We start from the raw sequence: 23,671 nt of genomic DNA, 5'->3' as shown, positions 1-23,671 counted from the left end.
GGGATCAGAGAGGGGCTGGGTTAATAGCTGTACAGAACTCCTGCAGTTTTTAAATTATCCTATGGGATAATAATTAAAAATATGTGAGTCTCTGTACCAGACACAAATGTACATAAATACAGGGGCGTATGAAGTCTCCCTAGCCAGAATAAACTAACAGGTGCGCTGTGCTGTTTCCCAGCATAGCGTTTTAAACATTATTTGAAAAGTGTTCTTGAACTCAATCTTGGAAATTGTTTGCATGCATGAATCAGTTCATATTTACATGTTTATTGCAGCAGAGAGAAAATTCAATGTTAGCTTTGGTACAAACATTTTAGACCACTAAGGTATTAACTTTAGAAGCTGAATATATGGAACTAATCAAACCCCTTTCATAAACAGATTAATGAGGAGACAAAAATGCACAAGTGCAAGCTGCTAGGCTTTGAACAGTCACATCTTCTGTGTGTCTTTGTTTATTTATTTAAGTTAACAAGTATTTTACTGGGTTTTGTTACATGTCAGGTTTGGGAACGATGAGGTGGAGTGAATTTGCTGAACAGGAAGAGCTGCTGTCAGATAGAAATATAATAATGTAGATGGAGATCACTGCATGAAACCCCATGCTGATCTTTTACAGTTTTTCTCTCTGTCCTCCATGTTTGCTGCACCCTCTTTTCCGAGCCCTGCTCTCTCACGGGAAGCCCTCCAATTTTGTGTGCAATATTTGGTCTCCAAGGTGTGAACAAAGGTAGAGAACAAGGACATTTAATTTAGCATAACCAGTATAACATCATCCAACCAAGAAGAGTAGATGTTCTACCACAAAAGCTGAGGATCTCCCTCCCAAGCTTTTCTGCTCAAGCACGTTGTCGATTTAATGTCATTTATTTCTAGTAAATAATCTTGTACACAGAAATCAATGAAACACTCCAAGAAAAAGGATGAAAAAACCCAAAAAGCAAAATTAAAAGAAACTACCATGACCTGTTTATAAACCTTGTGCTTGGAGCAGAGGGGGACAGGAGATGGGGCTGCTCAGAACAAATGTTTCCTGTGCTGGCTGAGGCACTGCAAGGTTCAGCAGCTCAGTCCTGCCTGGGACGTCTTGCAGACCTCACTCCCCATTCAAGACTGTAAATTTCCTTCCTGAGTTTGTTAGCAGCAAACAATGTGTATAAAAAAAACCCCTCGAACACCCAGGCCCACTGTAACTGCTGGTGTTATGCAAAAGAAATAACGCATAAGCAATCTGCTGCCCTTGGGGGAGCGTGCAAAGTGACACCAGCCACCACAGAGAGCAGAGCAGCAGCTCTTCCAAACCTGGAGATAAAGAAGGGATCTCCGTGGGGCTGGCTGAAAATTTTCCATTCAACACTTTTCTTTTAAACTGGCTCTTGAGTAACCTTATTTTTTTTTTTTTTTTCCTACAAAGTTATGTCATTTCTGTACAAAACATCACCTTCTTACTAAACCAACCAAACAAGAATCTCCTCTCTCTTTGCTAATCTGAATAATTTTGACCCTGGGAAAATGTGATGGGATATGCCTCAGCAAATTTTTAGTGCACACACACCAAGTCCTCATCAGACTCCAAGGACAGGTTTCCAACCTGTTGTCCTGACTTCAGGAAAGGCTCCCAGGAAAAGGGGATTAATGGACAGGAGTGCAAGGTGCTGCATGGGAAACCAAGTCTGAGCAGGACAGCAGGCTCTGGGGGAGAATGGGGCCCTAGAGCTCCAGCTTCACAGACAGCAAGCCTTAATTTCCATTTCTTATCTTTCAGTTTTCACTAAGATGCCAAATTTTTTTCTTATAGGAAAATTATATTCCAATCACTGCTGAAGTTAAGCCTTAACCTAAGAAAGTTCCAACTTTTTTTTCTGGCTGAGATGTCTCTTTCAAATTTTGCCTAAAGCTTCAAGAAGAAAGAATAAAAGCCATGGGATTCAGAGAAACTTGATATTTCTCATGTTTAAAGGGGAGTTAGTCATATTAAAGTGAGCTTCTCTTTATACGTCAGAAAAGAGAGTAGCAGAAGTGACAACAAAACACACAGCTATTTTTTGATTTCCAGTTCACTGTGAAGAGTTGTTTTCACTCTCTCCCCCTTCTCCCTTTAGGAAGAAGTGTTAAATTAGCAATGAAAACAGCACATTAGCTGACAGGTACTGCAAATAATCTGATCATGAGACAGCATTAAAAAAACTATTCAGCATGTTGTGGATATCGGGGTTATTCTCTTCAGCAATTACATCTCAGGGAAGCTCTTCTTAGATATTTAATGGGCTGGAGCGAAAGAATTTTTAAAGCACATTTCAGATCTGCTGGTATTGAGAAGGATCAAGTATTTCATAGTTGCTGCTAAGTTTTACAATTGATTATGGCACATCCTAAGTTAAGCTTCTTTAGAAGGAAGCTGACAGTGCCTAACACGAAATTCTGCCAAAGAGAGTCTGTGTAGGCATAAAAGGAGAAGAGGCAGAACGCAATGCTGGGCATCGTGAATAAAAAGCCTTATTCAGCCAGGGCCCAAAAGTGACTTTTTTAATGCTTATTTTTAACTAACTGTGAACTTCTGCAATAAGCACAGAGTGCTACTTGGCTCCTGAAATAGCTGCAATGATGAGCTGGCTCTCGCTTCTGTTACTATGTGAATTTATGGAGCTGTTGTCACACGCTTTGTTGGAGGAAATATATGGTGGTTCTGTCATAGGGACTGGACACCTATAATTCTCACTTTCTTTGCCTGCTCATAAATCCCTGCTGCTCAGCCACACAGTTACTGCACTTGGGCTGCTGCTGTAATGCCCTCGCTGGAGCAGGGCTCTCCAGTGCCTTGCAGGGGAAGCGCTGAGTCACCAGTATCGCTCCAGTGGAGATGGAATGCTGCACAGGGCCGGTGATTGCCTGCCTAGCAAAGGAGATTCAGGCACGTAGATCTGCCCCAGGGGCATGCTGACAGATAGATCCCGAGCTGAAAGGCACTGGGTGCCTTGGAAATGCCACTTTGTGTGGGTTTTTCCATCTCGAATAAGGTTTCATGGGTTTTGGTGCCTGACAGGCACCAAAGCAAAGGTACGAGCTTTGCTTCTTGACTTGTTTTGTAAGATCCTGCCTAAGAAAGGGCATTTGCTGCTTGTCTTACTGGAGCACAAGTCTAAGGAGGAGCAGCTGATGGAGCTGGGGTTGTTTAGTGTGAAGGAAAGGAAGTTTTGGAGGGACCTTATTGCTCCCTATAACTACTGGATGTTGCAGACAGGTGGGGGTCAATCTTTTCTCCCAGGTGACAAATGATAGGTCAAGAGGAAATGGCTTCAGGTTGCACCAGGGGAGGTTTAGATTGGATAGCAAGAAAAGTTTCTTCACTGAAAGGGTTGTCAAACACTGAAACAGGCTGCCCAGGGACATAGTGGAATCACTGCTCTGCAAAGTTATCAGAAAACGTATAGATGTGGTGTTTAGGGACATGGTTTAGTGACAGATCTAGCAGTACCAGGTTAATGGTTGAACTCAATGATCTTAGAGGTCCATTCCAACCTTAACTATTCTATTCTATTCCTATTCCTATTCCTATTCCTATTCCTATTCCTATTCCTATTCCTATTCCTATTCCTATTCCTATTCCTATTCCTATTCCTATTCTATTCTATTCTATTCTATTCTATTCTATTCTATTCTATTCCTATTCTATTCTATTCTATTCTATTCTATTCTATTCTATTCTATTCTATTCTATTCTATTCTATTCTATTCTATTCTATTCTATTCTATTCCTATTCTATTCTATTCTATTCTATTCTATTCTATTCTATTCTATTCTATTCTATTCTGTTCCGGTCTAGTCTAATTCTATCCTATCCTATCCTATCCTATCCTATCCTATCCCATCCTATCCTATCTTATCCTATCCCGTTTTTCCCATCTCTGTTTTTTGCCCAGGCCGGTGCAGCGGCTACAGAGGACTTGGTTGTATTTCATTTTTGTACATAAAGCCTTGCCTTGCCCCGCAGACCTCGAGCTGCCGGCCCTGGAGCAGTGTGAGATCCTTTATTGCTCAGACGCTTTCAGTCTCGCTGGGCTCAGGATGGGCTTGATCTGCGGGCTGCTGTCGGCCCCCGTGCTTTGCTGCAGGGCTCTGTGTGCCCAGCGCCAGAGCCGCTCTGTGTGCGGCGGCTGCCGCTGCCTCTGGCTCCGCTCTTTGAGTCACTGCCTTCTCTCCGCTCCTCCGGCCTCTGAACCCTTTCATCCTGCCCCGCTACGCACTGCAGCCGCCTTCTTTCATCTTGCCCTCTCTGCCTGTGGGAATGTCCTTTGGGAAGCTGGGCTCTGTCTCACAGACAGGCTGGGGGAGCCCTGTGAGCGGACACCGCTGAGCATCCCGTGAGACAGCGGCACCTTGCCGGGCCCACACCGCCCCACGCCGCTCCTGCCAGCCCCGGGGAGATCACTGCTCTCCCCTGTGCCTCTGTTCCCCTCCTGCCTTTCATCTGTCTCCTCTGCTCAGGCCAGAGGCCGCTGTGTGTGACAAGCCTGGCGGTGCCACGAGGGGCTGGTCTCAGCCGGGAACGCTGCCGAAACACAGATAATAACCACTGTAAGCCCTGCTCGGTCCCTCGTCTGCACAAACCCCGTCTGCCTGTCTCTCATGCCCACTGCTTAGAGATATGTGAGCCCTCCCAGGAAGGTTTGGGCTGTGTAACCCTTCCTGCACCTTGGTGGGAACAGTAAAGTCTAAAATGTGGCTGTGTTTTATTCCCAGCATCAGGATGTCTCGGTCCCGTGTTGGAGGTGAGGGGTAGGCTGTGTCTACATCCACCTGTCACCTGGCTTGGCAGTCCAGGGGCCACCTGCTCCCTGGGGCGTGGGACAGCACTGGGGAGCTGCTAGGTGAGCTGCTAGGTGAGCTGCTAGGTGAGCTGCTAGTGCTCCAGGTTTTCTCCAGCTTCCCAGGGAGCTATTTAGCATCTGTGACTGATTCCAACAGCTTGCAGGGAACCACTCAAGGAGAGCCATTCCCCATAGGAAAGGAAAGTCCTGAGGACAGAGAACCACCACAATCGTTGTCTCATGAATCTTGTAGCCCTGAGGAATGATGCTGTATTGTCTTGGGTGGCTCCTGCAGGGACTTTATCCGTGGCCCATTCACCACCACAAGGATCAAATCCCAGCAGCAGCCATGCACCGAGTGTCCCCTCACCCCTGGGTGGCTCAGGGATGTCCCCCAGCTGTGCTGTAAGCAAGCATGGGGAGAGTGGATGGAGACAGGGAGTCTCTGTCCTCTTCCTCCAGCACCATGTGTCAGCCTATTGCGCTGGAAAGTGGTCTATTGATCAAGATCCATTGCCAGTTATTTCCCGGAGAAGCAAGCAGTGATTGAAGAAAGGTCTGTGCCTTTGGGACATACTTTTCCCACTGGAGCAGTGCACTTATCTCCTGTTCCACCACCAGAACAAGAGGGAAGGGCATAAGCCAGCCCAAGGCCATCGTTGCCTTATAAAAAGCAGTGCTGGAGATGGTCAATGATGGGCAGCAACTGGAGGAGCTTAATCCCTGCTCATCCCGTTTTGACAATAAAATCATATGTTTTGATACTAAAAGCTTCCACCTGGAGAGTTTGATGAAAAGCACAGGGAAGTGTTGGTTCTAGGCAGGAATTTGCTTTACTGTTCTGCTCCTCAGGAGCTTTCATAAGTAGGTTTCTTTGCTACCACAACAGAAAGAACACCCCTTTCATAATGAATTGCCTTCAACTACCATGAGCCAAGCTTAGGGGGTTTTTTTGTTTTTGTTTTTTTAAATGTGGGAGCATAGAAAATTAAATCTCTGTTGGATTTTTTTAAGCAATTATTTTAAGCACTGTGAATAAACAGGGAGTGTCTTACAAACACCTGTTATTTTTCCCATCGTGAGTTTGGCTGCTGCTGAACAGTCAAAAATGCTGCTCTTTATAGGATAAAGTGTGTTTATCTGGCAGAGAAGAATAGTGTTTGTTTTCACCACAGAATAATGCACTGGCTGCTGTATGAAGTGCAGCACCAACTTTTATTGTTTATTTGTTTCCTGGCTTCCTCCTGGTTGCTGACAGATTGGTGAGACTCAGTTGCTCCCATCCCAGAAGAGGCACCTCAGACCTGGGCAGAGAGAACAGGGGTCATGTCACTGACAGCTTCTCAAAGCTTCTGGGTTTGCTGTGAGTATGGAGATGAGCTTCAGCATAAGAATTGATCCGTATCTAGCTCTCAGCTTTCTTCTGGAGAAATCAGAGGGTGCCAACTCTGGGCTTCTGAACTTCTGGAGTGAAGTCCATCTCAAAGTGCATGCTCCTGAAACACACTGCAAGAGGAGGATCTGGAAACAGTTCTGGGAAATTCTCTTTACCCCTTTTCCCCATCTCCATGTCTGGATGCTGCAGGCTGACAGTACTGTGGGGACAAGGCTGCTGCTCATACAGTAGCATTCAGAGCACGAGCAGAACAGCACAGGGACCTGAGGCAGAGGGATTACAGCAGCAGTTGGTTGGCTGAGCTGACCTGATTGAGCTGACACTTCCTTCTTTTCCAGCCTTACCCTTTGCTGAAGGTTGTCACCTCCCCTGCCTGTCCTCCCTCCGGGTGGGGGGAAGCTACAGAGCAGCTGAGCAGGAGCCTCATGAGCAGGACATGGCCTGAAGAAAGGGAAGGAAGAGGTCAGAGGTGGCTGGGACTCCATAGATGAGACAAAACACAAGGGCTGACAGCAATGGATTTAGCATGCACTTGGTATTGCAGGTCAGGCTTGGGGTGACCTGACCAGTGACCATTCCACAGAGACAGCGAGATCCTTTGTCCTTCTTCCCTCAGGTAGCAACCAACCACCAGCATTGTTTTTCAAGTACGTGTCTAAAGACAACGAGGCTCTCTAACAAGCTAAGACAAGCATCACATTAGCCCCTAGCAGGGATGATTTTAGCAGGGACACTTGCAAAGCTCTATTGTAGCCAGCCAGCAAGTGCTCTGCCTCCTGGGTTTTGCTAGCTGATTGTATGGGAGTAGGGTTTTTTTGTACATTTTCTTGCTTCTCAAGAGTTTCCAATAAATCAGGGCTATTTTTGAGGCTCAGTTAAAGACCAGAAAGAGAATGTAGAAGGGAGGTGAGGGGGCACTGGGATTAATTTGCTCCTCTTGGTATTTGTGCTTTTGAGCAGCTCAGATATCCATCTGGCCAGTTTTCTCCCTTCTCTTACTGGTCTGTTACTGGTTCTGCACTGGATCTGTGCTCAGCCAGGCTGTGGTGTCCTGAGCAGGACATGGTGAAGGGACAGAGGGGAAAGATGATGCCATGTGTGAGGCAGAACAGAGGTTTACACACCAGATACACTGTTTTAGCAAAGCACTGTAAGTCAAGCAAAGCTGCCTGGGCTCTGAAAAGCTGAGAAGGAAGCAAAGAAATCTCACCAGTTTTACTCCTGCTGTTGCTCTTTAAAAGTCTCTAGCTGAGAGCACGTAGGCAGCCAGCCTGCATTGCTAACTCTGAACCTCTGCATGGCAAATGGGGACACTCAGGAGCCTTCACCAACTTTTGGCTAGTGGTAGAAAGGATGTTTTCAGTGGTTAAGGTGAAAGACAGGTAGTAGAGACCAAGCTTCCATCCTGGGCGTTGTTACCAGTAAACTGTATGTGAACAAATCCCTCAGGCCAAAATTTTCATTGCCCTGCCCTTCTGAAAATCAGGCCATGAGTTGCGTAAATATGGGTGTAGATACCTAGCAGTAGGCAGCCAGCTTGGAACATTCTGGCTTTAATCCCTGTGCCTGAGTTACCTCATTTATAAAATGGGGATAATTCTTTGCTACCTCGAGGGATGCTCTGAAGCACAGCTCTATTGATGCTGGTGAAGCATGTCCCAGCTCGCTGGATAGCTATTATTCTATACTTGACAGAAATTGGATACGGCAGAGCTGAACCATTGCTCTTGGTGTAGTTTTCTGTGTTGCCAGTGGACAGCCTTTGAGTCCCAGTTCCTCCCCCACAGCAGTGAGACAGAGCAGACCAGGAACACTTTTGGCATTGCCACAGCTCCACCTTGCCCCTTTAAAAAAGCCAAGCACCCCCATAGTTCTGCCCCTGCCTGTCACTGCTCCAGGGTACTCAGACTGGACATAGGACATGCATCTTCCCCCTGGGGAGGGAGATGAGTTGCCAGGACACTGGGGTGTGTGGCTTTGTAAGCTCCTTCTGTTAGGAACAAATTGTGTTTGTATCTCCTCAAGTTTATGTGGGTTGTTTTCATGTAGCATGAGCTCAGCATTTCTGCTGCAGAGACAGACGTCTGTACAAGACAATTAAAAGAGCAAATTGATTCAGAATAGCTCTGGATTTTGACACTTCTGTGGTAAAAGGATCTCTTCCTCTGCTTCACATGAAGTGATGATACCAGGAAGCTTTCCCATCAATTTTCCCATATGGAAAAATATTTAATTCAGCTCATGACTTTCATGTCATTTTCATAATCAGCAGCAGGACATTCTTTCCAATAGAACTGCGCTCCTGGAAGATACGTCACTTTATGCGAAGAAACATATATTTATATTTCAAAAACTCTAATGCCACAGGATTCTTATTTGCACAGTGCTGGCAAAATCTTGCACTTAGAGTCACTTCCAGATGTAAATCATAAAATGCAGGGAATAAGATTTTTTTTAAACTGAAAAATGCCTGCTTGGTTTTCATCCTCTGTCCTGTTGGAAACTAAAGCATAGAGGAAATCTTGGGAGAAGTGTGTTATCTTGGGATTGTCTCTCTGGACTTACCCTCAGGGTGAGGTGATTTAAGTTTGGGTGCCTATCTTTAATGACAGCTGCTGCATCTTCTGAGTTTCAACCCTCGACACAATGACAAATGAACCTCCATGCCCACCTTTGCACCCAACTGGTTTCATATCAGGCAGTTTCACTGCCCACACATAGGTAAGATAAAAGAGGAGTCTTTGACTCTTTTGCAATCCTCTTACCTCCTCAGAAACCTTCCGCAATCCGCATTGTCTCGAACAAAGGGTGAGCTAAAGGATGAGTGGGATACTTCATTATAACCTCTGGCTGTGCAATGAGTCACACCTGTGATTTTGAAATACAAAATAATAAATTAAGAGGGCAGTAGTGAGATTGAGCTGACAACCTGATAATAAAAATACTGGGCAACTTGTCAACTTCAGCTGAGTAACCAAAGAACGACACTTTCTGCCAAGCACAGGCAAATGAAAGGCACTCTTTGCTGCACTGTTTTCATGATGGGGCCAACAGCAATGTCTAGTGGTTCAATAAAATGTAAACACTGACTATATTTTCTGGAGCCAGTTTCTCTTTTTGTCCTCACAGAGAAGGAAGGTTGGCATCCAGGAGTCTGAAGTAAAGATTGAGAGCTGGGACTCTGCCTTGTATTTATGCCAACAGAAAAATCTCTATGACTGTGTTTATCTAAATGTACATGACTTTATAGATAGGATTTAGAAAAGTATGATTACTATTAGCCTGATTCTCAGAGGGAAGGCATTCATAAATATTCTCTATTTATTAATCATCATATACAGTAATTTTCCTACAGCTGTCAAACTAACTGTCAAACTCTTCTCTTCATTGACTTCACTTGCTCAGTGGTACAAGGGTGTGGGGTATGCTGCAGCTACCTGAGCCAGCTCACTGTCCACAACACTGCAAAGCCACACTGCCAGCGATTTGGGACACAGCTTCATGAGCCAGCATTGCAGGAAAGGAAATGGCAAAATGCTATCCTCCCACCGTCATCTGGGCTCAGCAGCAATTTAACACCCCGTACATGGCAATGCCTTTTTCATAAAACAAAGGAAACCCACCAAAAACACAAAAAAGCCCAAACAGAATTTGGGTAGGAATCAAGAATCTTCCCTATGGAAAGAACAAAAAAAAAAAAAAAAAAAAGGAAAAGACTTGTCACCAACATGTTTTCTCCTTTGAGTGACTAGAGGAATAGGTATTTGCTACCAGGAAAGCCTCTGTTGTTCTGGGCAAAGAGCTCACACTCTTTGTGAGGGGGAGGAATGCTCTCAGTGTTTCTTTGGAGGAAGGTGGGGCTGCAGCTGTGTAACTGAGATGTTCACGTGGACGTTTGGCATGACCCAAAATTGTCACCAGGACAAAAAACATCCCCAACCAAAACAAGAAAACTCAGTGGAGTAAAATCCCTACTGAAGGCCTGCACAGAAAGCCAATACCAGTAATAAGGCGGCACAGCTCCTACCAGAACAAAAAGATTTCTGGACTTGAGAGTAAAACATAAACTTTAAACACCCCAACCCCCACTCCTAAAAAAAAAAATAATTTTTCTTTTCCTATTATTCCAATAAATGTGGTGTTAGAGAATGGACATTCTGCTATGAAGCAGAGCCAATGTGTTGCTTGTAAGTGGACAAAATACAGGGTATTTTTTTAATGCTCTAAGCAGGATACCTTGACTTTTGAGGACTGATCAAATAAAACAAAGCACTGAAGATTTTTCCCATCATTACAACCGCACATTTAGTTTCATGGTTGTCATCTGAGATAGATCTGTGTATATTCTAATGCCAGAAAATACAACATTTCCAGCCAATGGGACGGTAGTGATTGAACTGCCAAGGATGTACCCATTTGTACCAGCTGTGAGCTGGAGGATGGATCATGGAGTGGAGAGCTGATTCCTTCGCACCTCTGACTCAAGCAGCACTGTTTCATTGCTGATTTTGTGTCTTCAGTTTCAGAGCTTGTAGAATGATTTGGCTTGCCAGGGACTGGACACTGAAATGACACAAGACAGATCTAGAATGAGTCTAGTTGGCAAGTGAAGCACACTATTTTTGGCAGGAAGTATATATTTTAAATATTGCAGTGAGATAATCAATGTGCTACAGTAGGTCAGCCCAGTCTTGAGGGATTTGGGGCCATGGGCAGTCTCATGTGTCTCATGGGCAGTCTCCCAGTGTCAATCACAACCCCATGTTCATAGTACCTCCTGCAGTAGGACTTGTCTGTGTCTATATTTTATAAAAAAACAGCTCCAGTTCAGGATGCCAAATTGCTCTTGAAGCAAGTGAATCTGGCAGCAAAGAAATAGCTCAGGCCATCTTCTTGGCCGTAAAGTGGTGATGGGAAGGTGAGCAAGACAGATGGTGATTGCTATATCAGACACTTGGCACTGCTGATCCTCCACTCTTCTGTCATTTTACCAAGTGAAAACCTTAAGAGAAACCCCAACCAACCCAAGCATGCTCATGAATTTAATCCAGTGGGACCTGGGAAAGCCAATCAGCCACATGCCCACAGCGAGCAGCCCTTCAGGAGGTGTCATGGCTGAACTTGCAACCTGTCACCTCTAACTCCTCCAACAGAATGGCCACATTTTTATTTACATTCTGAGACTTGAATTCATACCCTTACCTGGCCAGCGAGACATGTCTCTTTCTCCACTGCTTCTGCTTGCCAGGGAATGCATAGATAAAGCAAGTTGCTCCCTCCTGCCACCAAGGACAGTGTGCTCCTATCAGTCAATAGCTGCTGGCAAGCCCTGGAGGCTGGACACACTTTTTGTTTCAGCAACCTGGAGTGAACATGGAAAGCACCTGGCTACAAGGGCTGTAAACAAATAGAAACTTGACTGGGAGTTGCCACATAGCACAGGAGTTTAAACGAGATACAAAGCCAGGCACCTCCTATTACTAAGGAAAATTCAAGCTGTCATTTGTCCCTGCACGGTTCTGTTTCCCAGTGCCAACACACCCCAACCAGAGACAGTTTGGCATGGAGGATTCACTGGGCCTGACGCAATGTTCCCAGCCTGGGATCAGATTAGTCCTAACCCAGGATCTTATGCAAATCCGAGGCTGGAGGAAGCTTGAGAATGAAATAAGAGAAAATCCCCCTGATCAAGGCTGCTGATAAAAGCAGCCGCCTCCAGCCGGTGAGCAGCACCACCCACAGCCTGGCTCCTGGCGTGCCACGCTGGGCAGGGGCTCGCTGGCTAATGACAGCCCAGCACCAAGACACCCATCAGGCAGGAGGAGAACAGGATGCTGTCCCATCCCACGCACACAACAGCTCTGTCTGAGCAGGAGGCCATGCCAAAAACACGGACAGAGGCAGACCTGTATTCCACCGTCTGTGGGGAGTCCTTGGGCCGCCGTGCTGATCTCAGCTGTAGTGGCTGTGTGGAGGGGCTGAGTGTAGGCACCATGCACTCTCCATCTTCCTGGGCTTGCTGGAGATCCTCTGTTCAGTGCATTATATATCTGCTTCCCAGTGTGGACAAGATTTGGGTGTTAAGAGGGTCTCCAGGGTGCCTGTGTTTCCTACCTGCTTACAGACAGTAATCACAGAGTGTTTGTCGTGGTGCACCTTTAGTTAGAAGAGATCTGCTCTAGTTATCCCAAATCCAAGGAGTGGAACTTGTTCCCACAATTTGTTTCACAGCGATAAATGACACTGAAACGGTGGCATCATCTCTCCCCTGCTCTCTATGCACAGGGTGTGCACTGCAGCCAAGTAGAAAGCGCCGCAATTGCAGAAACAACTTCTAGTAGCCACTGTGATCCCTGATAATTACTCCTTAGCCTCCCCTGCTGCCTCACAGATGCTTGATGGCTGCTCAGCCAAGCCAACTGCGTGTCCTACCTGGGCAAGACTCTTGGTATCTGGTATCAACGTGACTAAGACCGACTTGCAGGTTCCGTCACTTACCATTCCCAAGAAACTTTCTCCTGGAGGCAGTCAAGGCACAGGGCTGCCACAGCAGGTATTTTGCCCAATTAAGCAAGTGAGCAGCGCTATGTGGCTGGTTGACATTTAGAGCAGAGGAAGACAGACTGGAGGGTGATGTTGCAACCTTGTTTGTGTTGGCAGTGGATGGGGTTGCGAAAAAGCCCTAAGAGAAAGTAACAAACAAAGGGTGTGTCTTGAAAGGAGGTTGAGTTCAGAAACCTTTGCACAATGTGCAAGGAACACGTGCAAGAGCCAGGTGATTCAGAGCTGCCTTTCCTACCCTCTTGTGACCTAAATCCCCCAACAAAAGGACTTGCATGTGCAAATACAACAAGAGGCTCCTGGCCTCTGGACCTGGTTTTCCAGGAAGAAAATCTGGCCCTATTGTATAGAATGACACAGTGAGGTGCAGCACAGAATGTTTTTGGGGTTGTGTTTAGAGACTCAGGGACTGTTTAAGACCAGACTTGGGGGTAGTGGCCCAATATTTTAGTTTTCATGTGGCTGAGTTTCTTCCAACATAAAACTCCTCTTTACATTGCCTCTTGTAATTCAACCATTATATGAATATTTCAGATTCTTTCCATTTGATTGTTTTGTTCTGGGCTTTTTTTTTTCCCAAAATAGGAAACAGCTTTGTTAGGGGGGGAAGAGGGTTAGCATTCCATGTGTGTGATGCTTTCACAGAATCACAGAACAGTTTGGGCTGGAAAAGACCTTAAAGACCATCTAGTTTCAAACCCCTCTTCATGTGCAAGGCTGCAACTTGGCCTTGGACACTTCCAAGGATGCTTTAAGAAATATTCTTTCAGTCCAGGCCTATAGAAGAGTGCAGCAGGCAGAATCAGCCTGTACCTGTTAGTTACAGGGGAAAATATGCTTGGCAGCTTTTTTGAAGCTCCCAGAGTGAAGTGCAAGTGTTCTTTGCTCCTTTCTTTGAACACACAGTATGAATTATTGTTCCATCTGCTGTGGGAGCACTCCCATAGAACACTTCTGTGTTACTGTACAGTAAATTTTTCCAAGCACATGTTATTTCCTGGGAGGGGTTCTCATAAAATGACCATGAGTTTTTTAATCCCTTTGGGGACCTGTTTAGAGGTCCCTCTATGCTTTCACCATTATGGGCAGCTTTTCACCATCTTGCATGGCCAAGAGGAGATCACACAGTGCTGCTGACTCAGTGCTGTGGAGAGGGGTTGTGTCATGAGGCACCGATGAGGCGAGATGAGGCAGTGATGTCAGAAGGGCGGAATCTGCATATCCTGTTGGAATAAACAGATAAATGCCAAGTCAAGCTCCTCCATCATCTCCTGCATTCTTAGATTTTTTCACTGTCTTGTTTGTGATTCAGCCTTTGAAGCACCTGATATTTGTCTGTATTTTTCCCACCACTGAATCATGTTCTCATTTGCACATTATCCCTTGCCTGAATTTCCCCAATCAGTGTCTAGACACAGATATCACTACTTTGTGAGGAATACAGGTAGAAAAACATACTTTCATTCCTGAGGATCTCAGAAGCTTTTCTGAGGCAGAAAGTTTGCTCTTGTCTTTGAACAACACACAGACTATCAGAAATCAGACCATGGCACAGGCAGAGATGGGAACACAGTGTGTAGGAAACACAATATTCAGGTAGGGCAGCCAACACTGTTCTCGTCTGTGTCTTAGTGTCTATAAATCAGCCAGATGTCTCTCAGGCAGAACAGCACAAATAAGACCTCCAGAAAGCTCTCAAATCCAGTGAGAGAAGAAACTTTATGAATCGGCATGGTGTGTATTGAGGTCAGTGGGGAGGAAGGCAGAAGGACATTACCATGAGAATAGTCATTTATTAAAACACTGCAGCCCAGAGAAAGAAGAGAAGGAATTGTTGATTTCAGAGGTTGTGTGCAACAACTGTCAGACAGGGGAGTTCCCTTCTCTACTGGAGTATGACCTCCATTCATACTTAGCTGCTCTGGTTTATATCTATATGTTGTAGCTCTAAAACCCTCAGAGCCGAGTTCGTCTGCAATATTTTTTACGTAAAGCATTTATTTTAACAGCTTCCCTACATGGACTGTGTGCAGTTCTTTGGGGACAAGGCCATTTTTCAAAGTTAGTGCTGCAGAGACAATAAAAAAGAGCTAAAAGAGATTAGAGTTTTGACTCTTACTATATATCAGGGAAATCAGACAGATGCACAGTAAAAAGGCTAAGCATGCTGCTTCTGTGATATATTTGCCTGAAATTGCTGGAAGACTCATATAACTTTTCCCTGTTTGCACTTGAGAAACAGATTGCTTCACTTCTTGATCCAAAGTTTGAGCAGTTCATGCTTGAAAAACTGCAAACCGAGGGGCATTGGCTGATAATCATGTAATTGTGCTGCTTTTTTGTCCTTTTTTATTTTAGCGTATGTTGACAGCACATAAATCATCGTAGCTTTCCAGATAGTTATATTGGTAGAGCTCTGCTCCCAGATTTAAAGGCAAAGTCTTACAATATGAGGACTGAACATTAGCTGGGCCATGGCCACTATCAGTGTCAGCTTAGCTGACAATAAAAGGAGGTTAATCCAAACTGCATCGACTGCAGGCCTGTGTACAGCAAAGTCACACTGCCTTTGTTCATTACGGGCTAAGAGGGAGCACATGGGGAGTTACCACAGCTCAGCTGCTATATGGTAAGTTGCTAAGCTTGTAAGCCTTGAGTCCCTATTTTCTGATTCACATCTGACACAGGAAATGGAAGACAATAATTAATGAGTGGAAGAGGAGATATGACTTTACAATAGGGAGAGATGGTGAGATAACCTTATTACATATTTCACTGGATCTTTTACCAAACAGATGATAGACTCATTATAAAGGGTGCACAGAACAAAGAGAACATTGACATTTAAAGAGATTCTGCTCCGGAAAGCAGCCACAGAATTGGCATGATGGGTTTCCGTGACTTTTATGTTTGGCTTTCGGGTGAAGGAACAGCTTTGTGTCTATTAGACCTGCAAAGTGTTGCAATGTGGGAGTTACACTGATTTTTTAGTCTGATGAGATTTTGGTCTTGAAGTATGCTTCTCTTTCTTCCTCCACCTCTTTTTTTTCATTCTTTTTGTCTTTCTTTCTTTTTTTTCTTAGCTTCATTTTCCATGAAGACCAGCTAGCAGCAGCTCTTGCTCCACTGTTTTCTTTGTTTTTTCTCACTTGTTCACAGGGCAGGGCTGCTTTTCCCACTATGCTGTTGCAGCTTCAAAGCTGCCTTCACACAAGCTGATACCGCCCTAGTTTAACCAGTGTGAACTTTTGCATTTGGTGAACTACATCAGCTGTAAAATGTCTTATCCTTGTTCATTTACAAAACTTTCTAACCAACCAGAGATGAAAAACTATCTCTATTGATACTAAAATAAGAGGGTCTGCATGGCCTTGTGCCCCGATTTAGTTAAAACTTCTTCAAGCTGAACACTTTTAAAATAGTGCCATTGAATATGCACTCGATGCGTTGGAAATATCATGCCAGGGCTGTACAAGCTATTGAGTTATATCCTCAGTGATGTTCTCTAAAATCCTTTGTTTTCAAAGAGCCTGGAAAATAAGAATTAAAATGCTTGGCAGCTTGAAGTCTGTGAGTGCACCGGTGGAATTGAAGCAGTGGCAATACTAGAATAATGGATGGGGTGAGAGAAAACCACACATAGCTCTTTGTCACCTCTTTCTTGTGAAGCACCCTTGGGAGATGCCACAGCTCCCTGGGTGACTTTGGGAACAGCGGGTGCTGCCTGGTTGTGTTTGGGTTCACTTGGAACATGACGTGTTTAAAGCTAGCTTAAGTCTCATAAAAACCTGTAGATAACACCCAAACAAAAGGCTGCGCTGAGGCCATTCTGCACTTTCTGAAATGCTTCTCAGAATTTGGGTTCACAGGAAATTGCAACTTTCCGGTCTGATTCAGGAAAACATGAAATGTCAGATTTTTCTGTGGAACAGAGATTTCAGCACTCATTCAGCTCAGCCAGCAGGTGAGGAGAAACTTAACAGTAGCACATGGGGTTAGTATCCACCACAGTAATCCCTTGAGCAAAGAGCACATGAGGCTGGAAAACTCTGAAAGGAAAGTCAGAATGACCCTAACAGAAAACCTTTCCTGAAGGAAACCACATCTGTTCAAGCTGGCATGGAGGACTGTTCTCAGGAGGAGCGAGATGCAAAGTTCAAGGGAACTGCCTGTGAAGACACACGGTGACGGCGCTGGGTTATATAATGTGCCTTGGTGTGAGGAAGCTCTTTGTTCTATTTACAAATCCTTGTATTACTGACAAGGAAACTTTGATGGCTGCCTTCCAAAGACAACAATGAAGAAAGAAAGAAAGGTGGGTTTTTCTTTGTCTTGCAGCTCCCATAAATCCCCTCCTATTCTGAAATGTGACTTTTAAAATTATTTTTCTTTTCCCCATGTGTAATCCTATTGCAGGTTTTACAAGTATAATTACAAAGCAATTAAATGTGGGAGCAGTGAGGAAGACAGCATCAAGGAATACTGAGCCTATTTGTTTGAAAACTCCACAGGTGCTGGTTACAGCTTTGAAACACCAAGGTTATTGTGTCTGAAGAGTATTGTTTCATCCACAAAGAGGTCAAATACCGGAGAACATTCTTGGATATTATGTGAGATTTAAGTGAGACTTGTTCCTCAAAGACTACCTTATAAACCAATTTATCTCATACAAAAGTTTCCAAACCCTGAGAAAACTCAGGGTGAGATTGGAGCTCCAAGGGAGAGGATAGAGCAGAGGTCATAAAATCATGAGTAATGCAGAGTTAAGGGATAGAGAATGAATAATCACTATTTGGTATAGCACAAGAACACTGATTCTCATTAAAAAACAATCACAATATTTTTTTTCTCTGCAGAAACAAGCTCTTATTAAATAGACTCCTCTAAGCCAATCTCTGGCACTCTGCCTCTAACGTTCACTTTTCTGTACTCCTCAGTAAATATTTAGGCTAAATGGTGTAGAGCTGTAATGTCCTCTGGGAATAACCCTTGGTACCTGTCACTAAATCCATTCTATATATTTGCTGGTGAACAGTTTGGCTGTAGACTAGATGCTGTTCTTGCTGTTCAGTGAAAAATTTATTTTGTAAGATTTTCATCATTAGCTAAGGAAAAGTTCCCTTTAATTTCCTGAGTACTTTGGGTAAAAAGGCATTTATTTGGTAAAAGCACATTATAAAGAACTACAAGGTAGGGATAGTCCTTCCAAGTCTTGTTCACTCCATTTCAGGCATCAGGAGTCCTTTATCTCAGCTCTCTATCTAGGAAAATATTTACCCATTATAATGACCTAATCACAGGAAGGGGCCAGGGCCCAATTTTCTCGTTTGCCTGCCTGTCTCATCGTGGGGTGAGGCTTGATGCAGGGTGTGTACCAGTCCCAGATCCCTGTGCAGAGCCTGCAATTGGTGCTCAACACCAACAGTGTTAACCAGTGCAATGCTCTGGGTGCTGGGGACAGAGTCTGAGTGCTCTCAAACGCTGCCTGGTGATATTCAACTTCTCCATCAGGGCCTTCCTACCCTTTGGGCAGCATGGCCACCTCATCTAGGAATCTGTGGAGCAGCACTGATGTGGCTAAAGCAAGGCCAAGTAGGTTGTTGTTCCTACCAATGCAAAGAATGAGTGAAAGATCTTATCTGAACAAAGTTGGAACCATTCTGCTTAGGACAAAAGCAGAGCAGGAAAGAACCAGATGAAGTCATGGACATTCAAAGAGTTGAGCTGCTGTGTTTCCACAGGTGAAGATGCAAGGTGATCTCTCTGTAATAAGATAGGGTGGGAAAGGTTATATAATTAGGTTGCTTGTTGCCTTAAACCCTCCTTCTCCGTAATGCTAAATAAAACAAATGCTTCAAGGATATAGGTCATTATCCCTGATCAGCTGCCCAAAGGGAGGAAACAGAGGTTGGTGAACACCTGACATATGGGTGTAAGCAGCTTTTGATTTAATAGTGGAAAAATGTGGCATTTTTCATTGTTCTCAGTTCTATGTTAGGGAGGGATGAGATATTGAACAGGTAAGATTGGGCTTCCAGAAGTTTTACAAATGCTGGAACATTGTGGCTGAAATGCAGACAGGATAATGCAAATACAAACTGATTTTTTTTTCCCTCTTTCCCCTGCACTAGGTGTGGGACTAAGAAACAAAGGTGACACCAAAATGTCATCTTTCCTGATGATTTGGAGCCATTTAGCAATCTCTAAAAGCTCTGAGCAGATCAGGTATTTGTATGCATATTGCTTCAGGCTCACAACCTCAGCCAGCCCTTGCTAGGAACATTACCACATTCCTGGAGCTGTGGTGTGACAGTAGCATCAAACAGATACTGGATGTGCTCTGAGACAGGGGACAGATCTGGCATCTTAAGGATTTGCCAAGGCACCAGTGAGATCTCAGGTTATTACTTTGAAGGGAAGGTGGTGCTTCCAGCACACATTTACTCTCAAATTGTCCACTAGACTAGAGACAATTTGGAAGAGATCTATGAGCAGTTCGGTTTAGCTCTCTGCAGACATTCCTCTCCAGCCACAAGCAGCTCATGAGCAGTTTGAGCCCGGCTCTGGTGCCAGGGATCTGTCACCTCACTGGCAGCATGGCTGGGCTGTCGCCTTGGTGATCCAAATTTTTGATGGTGTGAGGAAATGAGCATTCAGAGGTGGCTGAACCCAGGGATATTGAGGTGCCCTGCATTGCCTTTGTGTCCCAAAGTGGGACAGAGCAAATGGGCAGAGATGCTCTTGGTCAAGGTCAAACATGGGTTGAAATGGGTCTATGAAAATTCTTGAGTCAGTCCATGGTTATGTGCTGTAAGGTATAGGGAGTTCTGAGGGTAACTAATGGAGATGGAGAGTCCATCACTTTCATAGCCCAGTGTGATCTCCCAGAGCCTAAGAAGGGCTGTTTTTATTGATGGTGCACTGAGGCACAAAGCTCCAGAGTACTGGGGAGAAACATGTTGGACAAATGTTTCTCATTAAGAAATGTTTATTTGTCAGACATGATTCCTTTCATGTAGTGTGTGTGGGAGTGTATCCATTTTAGCTAGATACTCTAGGAAAAGTTTTCTTGGAGTCAGCATGGAATTTCTGGCCGAAATGCTCCTTCATTGTGGCATGGTCATTCCTGGGCTGGCTGGGTGTCTGTAAGTCAGGTCTTAGAGCTGAGGCTGGCAAGATGGGGAATTAAAACAGGCAAAACCGATTCTCAGTCACTTCTGGCACTGGGATTTGTTTTTCACTGCATGCTTTTTGTCCTTTATTACAAGGGAGAAAGTCCTCCAAAATGTTGAGAAGTCCTGTTTTTGTCACAGTAGAGATGGGAAAGATTCCAGACTCTCCAAGATGTTGGCAAATGGTGGAAGCTTTTCCAGCTCAGTTCAAGCTGCAACTTTCCCCAAGTCCCACATCTGTTCTGTTGCAGAGCCACATACTTAACCCTGGTTTTCTGTATAGAAAATTATGTAAATAAAACCATTTGCGTTTGAAGCTATTACTGCCTAATCACCTGGTGGAGAAAGGGCAAAGCTGGCAGCCAGAAACTGGAGACCCAGCAGCCATGTCCTCTCCTTTTGACTTCATTGTCCTCTGTTTACAAGCTGGTATGTCAGATTGGTCACAGCTCTCAATTCTCAAGGCAGTTGTTTTCTGAAGCAAATACTTCTCTTTACATAATTTTCTTTGTATATATCTTTAATATAAACCAAATTAATCTCTTGCTTCTTCATTAAATCATTTAGGACCTCTGTAGGAGACAGGTAGGTATGTTGAAGGAATCCATGGAGGACAGCTCCTGAGCCAGCAAATCCAGAGCTTTGCTGTTGCATAGGGCACTGCCTGATGGCACCATGGGATTTGGGCTACCTAGTCCTCTGGAAACATCCACCTCAAGGTGCTTGTCTTTGCCATTACCAACTGCACAGCTTTTGGTTTCTTAAACTCTTCTCATCAATCCTGTTCTTTGCTCAAGTCTGCCCAAAGGCTCAGAAAGGGAAATGGAAATGTCCAGGGGTCAAGCACAGAAATCAAGTTTTGTTCAGATGAAAACTATCAAGAGAACATGTGCTACCTCTGAGCAGGGAGGCCAGAGGGTCACTGGCTTATTTTGCAGTCTTGCCAAAAAACTCCTCTTGGATCTGTTGTTCAATGCAGCTCAGACTGATTTTCATCCAGAACAGCTCTTCATATTTTAATTTTTGTTTTCTTTTTCATTTTTGTTTTTTCATTGTGAATTATTTATTCTATGTTTCACCAAGGGAGTGTAATATTCTCATCTTCTCCCTTCCTAATATTTAAGATCTCTCTAGGTGTCTCCATAATACACCCATATTTCCTGATTGAAGGAGTTACAGACAAAATCCACAGTTGGCATTTTTAGCTTGCAGAGATAATGTTTTGTGGCTGTATATATTTCTATGTGCTATAACTCTGTTTACTTTAGTGGAAGAGCCCTTAAGATTGACGAATGAAGAAACATATTTAAAATATGTATTTTGCAAATGTGTTAATGCCTATATACACTATAGGTCCCTGTGGAAATAAGAAGAGGCATTCTTTTAATAAACAATGGAGTGCATCCAGTTTTTCTTCCTACTTAAGTTATTTCCAGCACATTCACTAAAATGCTACCAGATTCAATAATATTTGTCTCTTTCTTGGCTTCTTACATATATAACTTTCTTCCATGACAACAAGTCCAAGATTTTTTGGAGCCAAAGCAGGAATGATGATGTGTTTTTGTTGTTGTTGTTCTTCTAACCAGCTGTCTTTGCTCATCTTGCTGTCACTAGGAGAAGACATCTGCTTAGTATATTCAATATTTTCACTTTGATTCTCTACAGGGAGGTCAGAGCCCATGCAAAAATGTCCCCCAAAGTATTTTGTACCACAAACACTTCTTTTAAGACTGGGGTACTTTGTTTATTCAGTGTAGACTCCATAAAATATTTAACTGATTCACTTCCTGTAAAGCAAAGCACTCATGATTTCTGTGTTCAGATCTGGACATGAAACATTTACTATTAGTGAGATACTGTGCAAGATACTGGGTGGTATAAAATACAAAATCTATAATTCTGCTTTAACTATTACACATCATTCTGCTGAGATACTAAAAGTTTGCCTTTTTCCCCCACTAAACTGAGATCCATAGAGTGAGGATTGTTAATGAAATTATCCACTTCTTTACCAATTCTTTGTGTTAATTTCATCAAAATTCATTAGAAAAAAGTAGTAGTGCTAGTAATGGTTTGGATGCTCCAAAATGCTTCAGGCAGTTCTTTCTTCTAGGCACTAGCAAATCTCCTTCCTCCTTAACCAGAGATACAGTCTAGCAAAACACTTCAATCCTTAAATCCACCCTGCTCAATGGAACGCTTAAATCTAAGCTGAAATCTCTCTGGACTCAAATTGGATTTAAGCATGTCCTTAAAATGAGGAATGCTACACAAGCACATTGCTCAACTGTACTTCTCAGCACTGGAATATAGCAGTTTTACTAAACCACCATTCCTGAAGCACCAGCAATTATGGCCTAGACTGTAGATGGAGCAGAGCATGGAGCAGAGCCTAAAATATTTGCAGGAAGGTTTATACTTTCCTGACCTACCCCAAACTCACCATGGCAAACAGTGAAATGATATGGAATTGGAGAGATTCCATATGTCTATAGAACTGGACAGGACTGATGGCCAGGTAAAACTGAGCATCTTGTGAACCACTTGCAACTCCAAGATGTGTGCAGAGATGGAGGGTTTGATGATGGTCATTATCTCTGATACACTCACAGAAAATTGGGGAATTTGTTTGCAACTGTATTTCTCATCAGTGAAGGTTCCCTTGGGGTTTTGGCCCAGTCTCAATTGCTGTCAGAGATGTGTGACTCACTAAAGCCTGCTCAGTACCATGTCTTGCATTCCTGTCTGGGTGAAAACATACCTGCAGAGTGGGGAGCTCAGCCCCACTGCTGTTTCTAGATTCCTTCTACCAGGCAGCACACATGTATCCCTCAACCAGAAACAAGAACCCTGTTTGGAAATTAATTCAGACTTGCAGGATGAGTCCTTTCCTGTCTGCCTCCTATCCATGCTGGTGTTTCCTCATTCCTTCCCCAGTGCCACAGGAATGCTATTGCTGTGAGCTCAGGTTTTGCATGTGCTTCCAAGAATACCCTTTGGGGGACTGAAGGGTCAAGTGTGACACTGCATGTCTTGGTGGAAACTGGCGTGCTCCTGGCGGGGTGGGTGAAAAGTGCTGTGGTTTGGGGCAGAGGAGTCTCTAGCTGATCTAACACTAATTGTATCTGATCTTTGTCTGTAAAAGGTGGCAGCTCTCCCAAAAACAAATGCTTAGTGTGTTTTCCAGCCTCTTTGGCTTTTACCCACAGAAGAATTAGTTCACCAGGTGAGCAACTTTCCTGTTGTTCTGGAATTGTTGCTAGTGAGGGAGTATGTCAGTTCCCCACAACTTCATCTGATTAAGAGCTGACTTGCAGCAGAAGTGACTTGGGTTAGAGATAAAGCAAACATGTCCATGTGTGAAGCTCTGGAATTGGCCCTCTAGATATTCTTATGAGCAAGGTGGGTGAATCCCTGTCAGGTACAGTTTAGTTTAGTTTAGTTTAGTTTAGTTTAGTTTAGGCAGTGCTGCTCCTGCTTTATGGCCTGAGAGATGGAATTCCTCTGGCTTCCTAAGGGCTCTTTACATCCTGAGTTTTTTGTTTTATGATTTTTTGCATATGAAATCTCATGGAAAAGGAGAGACCCAAACTCTGAAAAGCAAGGTTTCACTTGCTGACTTCTGGAAACTTTACACAGAATGGGGTCTGACAGGAGGTCATGGCATGTCATTCCCCATTCTAAACCTTGTGCTGTGGGTTTCTAAGGGCTCCTCCAGACATGGGAA

The 23,671-nt window shown here is 44.1% G+C and overlaps 1 protein-coding gene and 1 long non-coding RNA gene across 5 annotated transcripts; one reads left to right on the top strand and one right to left on the bottom strand.

The window, feature by feature from the left end:
* Nucleotides 1-6,020: 6,020 nt before the first annotated feature.
* Nucleotides 6,021-12,998, bottom strand: LOC111933211 (uncharacterized). 4 transcript variants are annotated; one of them, XR_015274365.1, is made up of 6 exons: nt 12,115-12,998; nt 11,411-11,570; nt 10,621-10,771; nt 8,974-9,076; nt 6,553-6,649; nt 6,021-6,318 (listed from the first exon to the last, which is right to left on the bottom strand). XR_015274365.1 is itself a non-coding variant. In XM_023932684.2 (5 exons), the coding sequence occupies exons 1-5, from the start codon at nt 12,201-12,203 to the stop codon at nt 6,142-6,144; spliced, it is 1,011 nt and encodes a 336-aa protein (XP_023788452.2). In that variant the 5' UTR covers nt 12,204-12,998; the 3' UTR covers nt 6,021-6,141. The 4 variants fall into 4 exon arrangements, 1 of the variants encoding a protein (XP_023788452.2); XR_002866569.2 differs by having other exon boundaries at nt 6,021-6,649; nt 10,631-10,771; XR_002866570.2 differs by having other exon boundaries at nt 6,021-6,649; nt 10,683-10,771.
* Nucleotides 12,999-16,864: 3,866 nt separating this feature from the next.
* On the top strand, nt 16,865-21,348 carry LOC147651317 (uncharacterized). The gene is made up of 2 exons (XR_015274485.1): nt 16,865-17,084; nt 17,186-21,348. It is a non-coding gene; the product is annotated as an uncharacterized LOC147651317 (long non-coding RNA).
* Nucleotides 21,349-23,671: the final 2,323 nt, after the last annotated feature.

This window comes from Cyanistes caeruleus, chromosome 10, assembly GCF_971803275.1.
Source record: "Cyanistes caeruleus chromosome 10, bCyaCae1.hap1.1, whole genome shotgun sequence".
Classification (NCBI taxonomy): domain Eukaryota; kingdom Metazoa; phylum Chordata; class Aves; order Passeriformes; family Paridae; genus Cyanistes; species Cyanistes caeruleus.
The sequence above is the reverse complement of the archived record's forward strand: the minus strand, read 5'-3'. Positions and strand labels throughout refer to the sequence as shown.

Bases quoted from the DNA above. Each gene is read 5' to 3' on its own strand.
- LOC111933211 (XM_023932684.2), bottom strand. From the start codon at position 12,203: ATGGTGCCTACACTCAGCCCCTCCACACAGCCACTACAGCTGAGATCA. The intron at 11,571-12,114 runs GTCTGCCTCTGT...TGTTCACTCCAG, and splicing joins CCACAGACGGTGGAATACAG to GTTGCTGAAACAAAAAGTGT. The intron at 9,077-10,620 runs GTACATCCTTGG...TCAAAATCACAG, and splicing joins CTCACAGCTGGTACAAATGG to GTGTGACTCATTGCACAGCC.